The sequence below is a fragment of the Anarrhichthys ocellatus genome, unplaced genomic scaffold (genome assembly GCF_004355925.1).
Source record: "Anarrhichthys ocellatus isolate YVR2014 unplaced genomic scaffold, GSC_Weel_1.0 scaffold5, whole genome shotgun sequence".
Taxonomy (NCBI): domain Eukaryota; kingdom Metazoa; phylum Chordata; class Actinopteri; order Perciformes; family Anarhichadidae; genus Anarrhichthys; species Anarrhichthys ocellatus.
This window is the reverse complement of record NW_022280035.1, coordinates 13,164,655-13,176,553: the sequence shown is the minus strand read 5'-3', so window position 1 is coordinate 13,176,553 and position 11,899 is coordinate 13,164,655. Positions and strand designations below refer to the sequence as shown.

Genomic DNA, 11,899 nt, shown 5'->3' with positions numbered 1-11,899 from the left:
CCCATTGTATATGATGCATGTAACTGCGTAACACTGCACTGTTATCATTTACAGACGCTTTGGTGCATACCAGGAGGTCACAATAATAAAGGTGAAAAAAGGGTGGACGCAAAAATGAAACATCTTCCCGTCCTTTAAGTCAAAATAATCTGCTTCATTCCTGTGATTTTGTGTGGAATGCATTTAAGGTTGTCATATTCAAAGCAACTAATAAACTTGTCATTTATCATTATAAGTGTATCAGAGATGAGGCCCAAATTAAAGTAGACTTCTCTTTCTACTACATTTTGAATTGCTTGGTGGTAATTCATGTCTCACATACAGCGCAACTGTCAGTGCTGACACAAAGCAACTTCAAAATGAAAATGTGAAGAGTATCTGTAAAGCTGGTTCATTTCAAAATGAGCATCTGCAAGCAGGCTGCCGGCCCATCCAGAGAAACATTTCTAAAAACATATGCAATAGTGCCCTCTCCTGTTGGTTCAGTATGCTGCAGCAAAAACAGATAAACCAACACCACAGCAGCTTTTTTGAAAAAGTAGAAGAAAAGAAAAAAATAAATTGTAAACAGTCAATTTCCCCTAAGAAACACAAACCATCTGAAAGTCTTTAATTCATCATTGACAATCAGATATTCTGTGTTGAAAATCCAATCTGTATTATGAGCTTCTCTAACACAAAGCTGCTCTAGAAGGTGGCATCAGCTGTAACAATTGCAGGGTCTTCTCTTCGTCAGCTTGTTGTGGTGCTCGGATAGAGACATGTTTATTCAACGCCTGCCTTGTCTGCGTCTGGATAATATCCACCCTCAGGCAACGGCTGGCAGAGGTCGGGCCTTTTTTTTTTTGCTTGTATAATCAACCTTCACAGCGCTGACTGACCACAGCATCACCTTTCAAGACTGCAAACAGACGTGCAGCACGTGGCACCACTGACAATTTAAAAAAACAGAAGTGAATCCAAAAGCCTTCAGGCAAGTGTTGTCACTATGGTGGAACTGTATTTGAAGTTTAGAGTGACTTAGAAAACACAAAACTAAGGAAATTAAATTAGATAAACCATATCAAGTCTTTAATGATGGGTAACATGGATTTGAATTTGACAATGTGAGTCCTTCTCTATTGTTGTGATATGAATTATGCAAAAGTTTGCTAAGCTGACGCCTAAAGTGACACATGCTGGAAAAAGTTGTTTGCTTCCAGAATCGGTACACTGGATAACGTTGTTTCTGTCAGGTTTCTAATCCTCCCAAATCCAGCCCTCTCTGCTTTCGCTACTCTTCATTCCCACTGGTTGTGTTTAATTGTTGGGACTCTTGTTCAAGTTGAACCGTTGTAAGAACAGATGTTTCTGATGGCTCAGCTGTGGCTGGTGACTCAAGGAACTCTAGAGAATCCAAAAAGGTTTTTTTTCAGTGGCATTAATGGAAGCAACGTTGTCTGTGTCTAATACAGAGGACAAATTTCCACTCTGACTCTCACCAGTGTCGAAATTAAAGCTGCGGGCCTCCGTCTGTGTATGAGGTGAATTAGTTGAGGAAAGCTCTGCAGCCATCTCTCCGAATGGAGCCGTCTCATTTAGGTGGTCCAACGGCTGTTCTGTATTTAATCTCTCATGTTTAAAGCTGAGCGTTGACGGGGCTGTGGTGTTTGGAACGGGAGAGGATGTGATGTGTGAACCAGCAGGCCTGGCTGTGGAAGTAAGATTGCATCATTTTAGTAACAGTGAAATTATATCCATGAGCATTACCCGACATTTCTAAAAATGATTTAATAATAATATAATAACAAGGCTTTTTATCTGAAGATTAAGGATTCAGGATTGTTTGCACAATTTTACAAACTTTCTCTATCAACACTTATATAGTCTATCTCAGCCTCCCTGTAGTAACTCCATAAACTAATACATCCCTGTATTGTTATTATTCCACTAACTTGACATGCTAGTTATCCCTCCCACCGCTCAACTAATTGTTTTGTTTACTGTCAATTTCTCTGGATGTTTGAGCTGCAGAATGATATATGTTCAGAGTTTGACACAAGAGGGCTGTTTTCACATTAATCTGTTTCGGGGGAGAGTCTCCGTGTTCACTTTTAATCTGATTTTAACATGTGGATTTACGAGCCATCCCAACTAGTTTGGAAGCCAATCATGATCCAATATGCAACTTACACAAGCGTGGTATAGACATTTTGAAGCCTTCAGTGCACATGCTGAGAGTGGACTTTTTAGGTAAGTAGAGGAGACATCTTGTGTCCTGCAGTTACATTTTTGAAATGAACAATATTTGCATGTTCATTGATTTTCTTTTCATGAGGGAAGGGGATCGATGTACATTTGTAGCAAGTTAGCTGAATTTTCATTCAAATCATTACTCAAATCAGAGGATTTTTTTTAGATGTCCTCAAACATGTCTGGGGGGGATCTTTAACTCTGAATTTGTTTTCCATCAATTACCTCTGCTTTAATTTCTATCTCGCTTTAAATTGTATGAAATGTGCTGCTTAAATAACTAATTGACTGAGCAACAAACAAAAGTAAATGCCTGGTGTGACCACAGTAAAAGCCTTTCAATGGCTAGTGGTCAAAATATCATCAGATAATTAATCACCACTTTAGTTTTACTGTGATCATCAGCGGCACACTCACCTGTGCATGGCAGTGTGTTCTCCATGGTCCAGTGCATTTTGTGATTTGTCTCCTTGAAGGTGAGCACAACATCCACCCTGTAAAATGGCTGCAGGAGTTGTTTCCTGTCTGCGCAGGTCTTTAAAAGAAAGAAACCTGGTTTAGATGTTTTACACTGTAATGAAACCATGATGATTAACTCTGGTTATAACAATTCTAACTGTTGTTTCAGCACTAACCTTGGTCTGGAGTATTTGGGCTGTAGTAATGATCAGTGTCACAAATTCCCTCGTCTCATGCACAGTGAAATGATCTGTCTGGTTCACCGACACATCACTGAGTGTTAGTGCTTCGTTGTCACGACTGCCTCGCTTCGTCAAACCCATACGTCGTTTGAAAATGTGCAGCGCAGTCTCCTCTTGTGTGAATGCAGTGACTGAAATTTACATCAGGGATAAAATGTGCGATTAGTGGTGGAGGTACATTTACTCAAGTACACTTTTGAGGTACTTATACATGATTATTTCCATGATATGCAACTTTATACTTCTACTTCAATACATTTTAGGTATTTTTTACTCCACTGCATTTATTCATATGTTGTTTTAAATGATGAGCACAAGCAGCCTTTCTGGCTTGTGACGCCTTAGAAAAGAGCAGTGTGTAGTTGAGGCCACTCTAAACTTCTCAGATGGTTACATTTAAATACTTGTTTAGGCCCCAACGAGGGGAAATAATCCACCATTTCAAAAGTCCAAAAAGTGAAATAAATTTGTGTGCAGAACTTTGTTTTTCTTCTTTCCATCACTCATCGATCACGTAAGGCCTCCCTCTCTTTTGGGAAACACTGCATTTATACTCAACTTTATAGTTAGAAGTAACACCTGGCAAATGCTTCTTGGAAATGTATATAATGTGTAATGATACAAACACATCAGGGGGCATTTTCTCCAGAAACAGTACTTACCTTACTTTGCATACTTTAACTATATTTTCCTGTGAATACCTCTGTACTTTGAAATATTTGGAGTTTGAATGCAGGATTTTTATTGTGTATATTTAAGGCATTGTAGTGGAAGTTTTACCTAAGTAAAGGATCTGAGTACTAAGTGAGTAGTGACTTGTAAAAACATGTTAAAGTTTGTGATGTGGCAAAAAAGAACAACTTCCAGGTCTGATTCTCTGCTTGCTACCCACCTTTTGGACAAGTAGCTTCCATGCTATAGGCATACTGACCACTGACTAGCTTCAAGGCCAGGAATTCCCCTTCATTTTCCAATATCTGTGTTAATCAAAATGACAGTAACGCAGTGCATTTTAGTTGTAATGTTGCCATTGGTCACTAGGTGGCAGGATGCTGTTTGCATACGCTTACTTCGACAGGGCTCAAGACCTCCCTTCTCCTGCCTTGAACTGTAATGTCTGGTCCGCTCATGTCAACGTTCATCTGGATCAGGCTAGCATCCTCCAGAGCAACAATGAGTTGATCGCTCAGAGACAGCGACCAATGCAACTGAAATGCATGACCACACATGCAAACACAAAAACACAGTCAGACAGATCCCCTCTGCCTGTTTTCTGTCTCTCATGCAAACACATGCATAAGTAATTGTTCACATTTATAATGCAATCATATTTTAAGGGCTGATTTCACGAGGATTGGTTTTAATTACTACCTTGTTGTCCCAGTTGTCATAGAGAACTTGTCTGGTCACCTACAGACACATACAAAGCTTATCAGAATAACAACACAAAATTGGTTAAAATGAAAACAGTGAAAAGTACCATATGAAGAACTCCAATCATCAGATACCTGAATAAACTCTGGGTCACACTGGATTTGTTCTCTGCTTGGCAGTACAGAAACCACGGGACACTTCATCATGAAACTATGAGGTCTTCCCCCGAATCGGTTTATCCTCTTCACCAAATGTAGTGTCAGGACGTGATAGCCATTCTGAAAAATCAATATGCAGCCAGAGAATTATCATAACCAGGCCCATCTGCTAAGGTAACATGTCACAGTTTGTGTATATGCATTCGATATTTCTGAATGTGTCGGACATACCCGTTGCTGGACGAAACATCCAGCGTAACTGACTCTAAAAATAAAGTTCTTGTCCGGGTCTTTGTGCAGTGAGAATCCACAGGCAGACAGCTGGGGGTTTAGGTGATCCAGTGAAGCAAGGTTGACTTACAGAAAGAAAAACTTGAGTCAAAGGCATTTTATCTTAAATCTATGTCAATATTGTTTTCATTGATTGTGTCTTACCTTGGATCTGTAAGGCCCCAGACAGCCAGAGTCCCAACCCTTCAATCCTCACACTGTGTATCCACATCTCCATGTATTCAGAAAAACATTCCACATCTCCTTCTGAAAATGAAAACATTTTCGGAGATGTGGAAAAACCATTCAAAATCACTCTTTATCACAGCAAAAAATATTTACCTGTTAATCTTGTTGTTGGGGTATGAATCCATTCTGTTGTCTGAATGGAAAGCACGCTCCTCATGATAAAACATTGTAAAACACTACAAAAAAAGAAGGTAGAAGTCAACTTACATTTTGAAAATTGTGAATAGTTCCAGTCAATTTGTGTACAACATTAGGCTACTCACATATTTCTAAGTAGGATGCTCAATCTTATCTGATCCATGTCAATTCCACTGATGAAAACTTATGTGGGCAGTCTGAACCGATAGCCTATTTGTAGGTGAGTGGACTGATGTCACTGGGGTATGCGACTCCATACAGGGGAGGGGGAATAAACACAGGTGTGTTTGCTTTAACACTTTAAAGGTAAATGACAAAAAAGTCCCAAAGAATGATCATTGTATCCAGCATGTGTGACAAATGGGTTTAAAGGCAGTTGAAAATCCTCTTTTTTGTCAAGGCTTTAGTCATTGAAGATTTTTTGTTGATGGTCTATTATGAATAAAGCTTGTAAAATCCAGTTTTGTCGTTTTATTTAATCTCAAATATCTCTTAAATAATCGTATGCCACAGTCTCACATACCTTCCCAGCTCTATTGAAATTGTATGTTTAAAATGAGTGAAATTTTAAAACCAAACTCTTATCAATATTTTTTTGTATTAATGCACCAAATTCCATCAAATACACATATTGTATATTTCATAGACCATTTTAGACCATTTTAGACACATCTCCGTACAATTCATGCCGACATGTTTGGGGTTTTACAAACTCAGGGATTATGTGGGTTTGAACAGTGTTTGGCTGCACATAATATTGTAAATGTAAATAATGTAAAAATATGGATTAAACTCATGTATTTCGGTTAAAAAACAATTTCACAATTATCATGGTGGCATGGTATTGACTGCATTTTTTTCAATTTCTCAGTGCGCATGGTGCGCACCTTTTGTTTAGACTCTCGGCGAATTTATATATAAGACTTCAAAGGGTGAACCACGATCTTTAAACCTTTCCCATTGGAAGTTATGAACCACGAAAAGATTGATATAGTTAACCACATAACATGTAAATAAGTCTACAAAAACTGAAATGGCGACTGGTGACCTGGAGTCAAATCATTCACTTAATGTTTCTGAATTTAATTCGTGGAATCCCCCACAAAAACTTAACAGTGTGCCCTCCCAACTGGATGATGTCATCTCTACAAAGTGCGCAGCCATTTTGTTAGCTAGCTTGAGGTTACAGAGGTTAGCCGTGTACTGCTGCATCATATGTGGTCTTTATGGTTTTGTACGTACATCTGAACGAACGAGATTATTTGTCGATGTTGATGTAATCGTACAATTTGCAGCTACACACTCGCAGACAAGTGGAGGACTCGTGTATTTGTTGATAGTGAACAGTGCGCTAAACTGAATGGTCATTCATTTTTCAAGCCATCTTGAGTCTGCTAGCTTGTTAGCTAGCTAGCGTGTTTACGCGTGCTGCGAGCGGAGAAGAAAGCTAGTGAGTGTTTGTTTTTCACATAGTTTGTCTTTCTGCGTTTGACTACCCTTGTATTTCCCCCAGTAAACCGAAGTAACGTTTAGACTCAAGCGAAGATCGACGCTACAAACTCGTGTGCATCATTCCGGTCTTTAACTTTAGCGCCATCAGCTTCTTCTACTCGGACCAGCGAGCGACCATCTAGAGACCATGTCAGAGTTGTACATTCGTGTGGCTGAGGATGAAAACGAAGAGCCGATGGAGATCCCTTCAGAGGACGATGGGACTATTTTGCTGTCGTCGGTAGCGGCACAGTTTCCAGGGGCGTGCGGGCTGCGATACAGAAACCCAGAGTCCCAGTGTATGAGGGGGGTCCGGCTCGTGGAGGGGGTCCTGCATGCTCCCGAGAACGACTGGGGAAACCTGGTCTATGTCGTCAATTACCCTAAAGGTGAGATGTTGGTGGAAATGACGTTCAGAGCCTCTGTAGGGTTTGTTGTATTAGTCTTGGCCTGGTCCCTTAGTTCCAGCTAAGATAAATGTTAATGCTCCGTCTTTGGGACAACAGTTAAGGCCCTCCCCTGTTTGAACCCCCCCTGCTGAAAGCCAGCCCTGTATAATATGGGTTTATGGCCTATTGGTGTGAATGGTATGGATTAAGATGTTCTACAGTCAGAGATGGAGCTAATGATGTTCTCTTACTTCTTTCTGGACGTGTATTGTGTATTGGTCGCTGTGTGTGTTGATGTCACAACCAGACAGTAAAGAGCTCAGCGGGTTTGTATTTTCATCTGTTTATTACTCCATTTGTCTATGAACTGCGGCCTCGAAACAAAACAAAACTCCTTTTCCTGATGTGACTCGTATCTATGTATTCTCCACAGATAACAAAAGAAAGATGGAGGAAATAGATGCTGCTTCAGCTGTGAAAGTGAAAAGGGGCTTTCAGAAGACGTCAGATCTCATTGTCCTCGGGCTGCCGTGGAAAACAAGCGAACAAGACCTGAAAGATTATTTCACTACCTTTGGGGAGGTCATCATGGTGCAGGTAGGGACATCTCGTCTCGTTCTGAACATTTTTGTGTTAGGCTGAGGGTGTGATATGGATATCTTATTATTCTGATTTGTTTACAATTTGTAATGAAGCTGTGCGTGTCCTCTGTTCACTCCAGGTCAAGAGAGATTTAAAGACTGGCAACTCCAAAGGGTTTGGGTTTGTCCGGTTCACTGAATATGAGACACAAACCAAAGTGATTGCTCAGAGACACATGATTGATGGACGATGGTGTGACTGCAAACTTCCCAACTCAAAGGTATTTTGGGTACTGTTGTAGTGCGAGTGTAGTCGTGAACCTCGTGGTATAAATATATTCAGATTGTCTTTGGGTCAAGGGTCAGTTGATTAGATATTGGTGATCATCGTCTAGATTTCTGCTTTTAGGTATTAAAGCTGTTAAAAGAGCTGTATTAAACATTCAGAGCTTTAATGACCTGCTGCGCTGCTCTCATATGGCGGTATACAGCTGATAATGCTGTCCCGACCAACAGCGTTGGTCCCAGAAGTGTAGCACCCACCTTCCAGTTCCACCTCAGGTAAACTCTGTCAGCACTTTAACCGTAGTTTGCACTGTTGACACCGTTAGCTGTGAGCCGTCAACGCGTTGAGAGGCAATCGAAATGCTCCCAACCTCAGATCTTGCCCTTTTTTAATGAGGAGTTAATTGTCTTGTTGAGAAAGTCATAACTTAGTTTTATGGGTGAATGCTAAACTGTTTTCCAATTACAAATTATGTCAAACCTGGAAAACAAACTGCAGCAGTTTTTGCCGTCTTATCTCCTAGCTTCACTTCGAACATTTTAAATTAAACATTCACTGAATTGCAGTGGATCAAAACATCTGTTTTAGTTTTGCAATTTAAATGCATCTCACAAATGAAATGTTTGGAAAATCATTCTGAGTTGGTCAGAAGTATTACTTTAAAAAGATGACGACCATATATTTCTTAATTTATTGCTGTGCCCCTTTGTCCTCTCAGGCGTGTCCTGATGAGCCCATGCGGAGCCGTAAAATCTTTGTTGGCCGCTGTACGGAGGACATGACAACCGATGAGCTGAGGCAGTACTTCATGCAGTATGGCGAAGTCACCGACGTCTTCATCCCCAAACCTTTCCGGGCTTTTGCTTTTGTCACGTTTGCCGATGACCAGGTGAGATTCGCCATAAACGACCGAGTTGGATTATAAGTTGCTGGTCTAATGAAGACTACTGACTATCTTCTCCTCACCTCTTTCTCAGGTTGCCCAAGCCCTGTGTGGAGAGGACTTGATCATCAAGGGCATCAGCGTGCACATCTCCAACGCTGAGCCCAAACACAATAATAGTAGGCAAATGATGGATCGAGGGCGGTTTGGGGCTGGTGGGTTCAGTCAGGGCTATGGCAGTAATCGCGGTGGGCTAGGCAGCGGTAGTAGCGGGGTTAACTTCGGGGCTCTCGGTCTAAACCCAGCAATGGTGGCTGCTGCCCAGGCAGCGCTGCAGAGCAGTTGGGGAATGATGGGCATGCTGGCTAACCAGCAGGGTCTGACCACAACGGCAGGCACAGCCCCTACAACCCGAGACCAGACCTATAGCTCCTCCAGCACCAGTTACAGCAGCCCCAACTCAGCCAGCCTCGGTTGGGCTGCAGGCACCAACACGCCCTCCAGCAGTGGCTTCAGCTCTGGCTTTGGCACCTCTATGGAGTCCAAGTCTTCTAGTTGGGGAGTGTAGATAGCTTAGAGTTGCCCTTTTCATTTGCTATTAGGCTAATCTGGTAAGTATACATACAGTTGGGAACTGCTTATATCTTATGTTCCTATTAAAAATATACTGCCTTTTTATTTTGTTAAAGAGAAGATTTATACTTGCGTGCGACTGAATATGTCTTTCATTGAATGGGTGAAAAGTTTAGTTTGTTAGTGGAAACTGCCACACTCCATTTAGTTTTGTTTTTAAATGTTAAAACAGAGATGACTGCATGCAAGATAAATATTTATAAACATGCACGAGTATCTTGAGAGCCCCATCGTCCCCTTGTAAAATGAGCTTGGTATAATTATATATCTGTATGCAGTTCATTGCATCTTTTTGTTTTGACGTCATTTGGAAACGCCTTCATGAAAATCTCTTCTGCAGTTCACCAACTCTTTCCCAATTTCCCGGGAGGAAGCGCCTCATTGGCTGCAATGTTCGACCGATCTCAGTATCAATTCCCCTCTTCCCATGTGTAAATGCTTTGCCATCAAAGAACACAGCTTCACTCTGCATATACTGTGTTCGACGGTGGGTGTTGTCTTTTTTTCCTCTCCCCTTTTTAAAGGATATAGAAATCTTGTCTGCTCTTGTCGCTTTTCAAGATCAATGAGTGGGATTGATGTTGGACCGAGTGAGAGTGAGCGAACGGGAGAGCAAATTGAAAGAAGTGTGAGAAGGACTGTTTGTACGAAATGTTTTTTTTTTTTTTTTTTTTTTTTTTTTTTTTTTTTTTTTTTTTTTTTAAAGAGACAAATGCCTGCGAGAGTTGAGAAGAACCTGTGGCTTTGTGAGTGTGAGAGGAAGAAGCAAGTACGAGTGTGTCCCAAATGGCCATCACAAGGACATTTACTGCATCTCGAGATCCCTATGGTCTCTGCTTTTTGTCATCATTTTCTATCAACCTTAATTCTTAAAAAAAACAGTGAAATGTCAAGTGCGTAATGAGTATTTGTACCTTTTCGTAGCTTTCTCTTGCCGTCTGATTTATTGTGAATGCTGTGTCTGGTTGTGTGCTTTATTTTCTCCTTGTTACCACCCTCTTTGTGTGAAAATGAGACTTTGTGCTGGTGAAGTCTGTGTGGGAAAACACTGAAAGTGTGTTTAAGTTTGAGGTTGGTGTGGTGAATGTTTGACAAGTTCCCATTGAAAGTTTGTGTTTGAAGTGGTTACGAATGCTTTTTCTATGTTTTGTGAATCAAAGGGAAGTCTGAAATAAAACTGAATTTGACTAGTTATAATACACTCTTGACAATGACTTATTTTTGACTTCACATTAATTGAAATGCCAACACTTTAATTCACATGTATAGGGACCGCGGACATGGACAGCCCAGGTTTTCGTCAGAATCCAGGTTGGAGTCAATTATGGAGAAGCTGAAGACATTGTTGGGTGGGCCGGCACAAACCAAAACCAACAATGGAATTGCTGCACGACTGCCTTAATCCTGAAAAGGATCTTCTTCACTTCACTAGCAAGAAACCTCGGACCATCCCGTAATCAAATTTAGAGCGGACCATACTCAATTGGGCTGAGGTATTTGGTCATACCTACAAATGTCACAAATAGGACCAAAGTCGCACCTACCGTTTGGCAGCAGTCATTCTTATTTTTTTTTTCCAAACTTGTGAAACACGAAGTCTGCCTTTCAATCTGAAACATGCATTTCTGTCAATGAATGCTTTTATTATTTGTCCTCGTAACAGTCATTGTTAACTTATGGAAGTATTATCTGGTAGGTTTCTTTTCAATGTGATCAAAAAGCTTTTCAACAAGGCAAGATGTTTTTGTTATTTTGTTTATCCTGATTGTAAAATGGATGGAATGTATCAAGAGATTTTGAAAAGGGACATAAACAACTGATTGAACATGCCAGCAGGAATTTTCACTTCTGTATTGAGATATTTTAGTATTGCGGTGTAAAATAAACAGGTTTTTGAGTTTTTAATCACCTGTCGTCTCTCAATCTAGATTGATATAAGTATTTTTCTTACAGGGCTCCACCGCAAACTCTTATTTTTACAGTTATCCATGACTTCAATTAATTGATTTCTTCAGGTTTTTTGTGGAAGTTCCGATTCGGGCCTTGGCAAAAAATATACTGAAACGTATACTGCACTATCTAGTTTTGATGCTGGCTGTTAAGTGTGTGTGTGTATGTATATATATATGTGTGTATGTATATATATATATGTGTGTATGTATATATATATATGTGTGTATATATATATATATATGTGTGTATATATATATATATATGTGTGTATATATATATATGTGTATATGTATATATAGATATATATAGTGGTGATGTGCCCTTTAGTAATGGCTTGAGGGACAAGACTCCCAAGTTATAGAAAATATAAGTCATAGGATAGTCTGACATCAAAAGTAATTGTAAAAAAAAAAAAAAAAAGCAGTCATAGTATAGCATGTCGAAAAAAGTCATGAAAAAGTCATAGTATAGCATGTCGAAAATAGGAAAAAAATTCATAGTATAGCATGTCGACAAAAGTCATAGTATAGCATGTCGAAAAAAAGTCATAGTATAGCATGT

General features: G+C 40.1%; 2 protein-coding genes across 3 annotated transcripts; one reads left to right on the top strand and one right to left on the bottom strand.

The window, feature by feature from the left end:
• Positions 1-3,970: 3,970 nt before the first annotated feature.
• ciroz (ciliated left-right organizer protein containing ZP-N domains) lies at positions 3,971-5,280 on the bottom strand. The gene is made up of 7 exons (XM_031845858.1): positions 5,248-5,280; positions 5,078-5,160; positions 4,901-5,002; positions 4,697-4,821; positions 4,442-4,585; positions 4,305-4,343; positions 3,971-4,141 (listed from the first exon to the last, which is right to left on the bottom strand). Exons 2-7 carry the CDS (start codon positions 5,139-5,141, stop codon positions 3,971-3,973), a joined length of 645 nt encoding a protein of 214 aa, XP_031701718.1. The 5' UTR covers positions 5,142-5,160; positions 5,248-5,280.
• A 1,000-nt stretch (positions 5,281-6,280) lies between these two features.
• tardbpa (TAR DNA binding protein a) lies at positions 6,281-11,290 on the top strand. Of its 2 annotated transcripts, XR_004212686.1 has the most exons (7): positions 6,281-7,002; positions 7,436-7,599; positions 7,724-7,864; positions 8,588-8,758; positions 8,847-8,931; positions 9,726-9,872; positions 10,655-11,290. XR_004212686.1 is itself a non-coding variant. In XM_031844293.1 (5 exons), the coding sequence occupies exons 1-5, from the start codon at positions 6,762-6,764 to the stop codon at positions 9,318-9,320; spliced, it is 1,191 nt and encodes a 396-aa protein (XP_031700153.1). In that variant the 5' UTR covers positions 6,281-6,761; the 3' UTR covers positions 9,321-9,818. The 2 variants fall into 2 exon arrangements, 1 of the variants encoding a protein (XP_031700153.1); XM_031844293.1 differs by lacking the exon at positions 10,655-11,290 and having other exon boundaries at positions 8,847-9,818.
• Positions 11,291-11,899: the final 609 nt, after the last annotated feature.

Coding starts and splice junctions, on each gene's coding strand:
- ciroz (XM_031845858.1), bottom strand. CDS start 5,141: ATGAGGAGCGTGCTTTCCATTCAGACAACAGAATGGATTCATACCCCA. Junction 5,003..5,077: donor CCCAACAACAAGATTAACAG/GTAAATATTTTT, acceptor TTTCATTTTCAG/AAGGAGATGTGGAATGTTTT. Junction 4,344..4,441: donor GTGACCCAGAGTTTATTCAG/GTATCTGATGAT, acceptor ATGTGTCTGTAG/GTGACCAGACAAGTTCTCTA.
- tardbpa (XM_031844293.1), top strand. CDS start 6,762: ATGTCAGAGTTGTACATTCGTGTGGCTGAGGATGAAAACGAAGAGCCG. Junction 7,003..7,435: donor TGTCGTCAATTACCCTAAAG/GTGAGATGTTGG, acceptor TATTCTCCACAG/ATAACAAAAGAAAGATGGAG. Junction 8,759..8,846: donor TCACGTTTGCCGATGACCAG/GTGAGATTCGCC, acceptor CCTCTTTCTCAG/GTTGCCCAAGCCCTGTGTGG.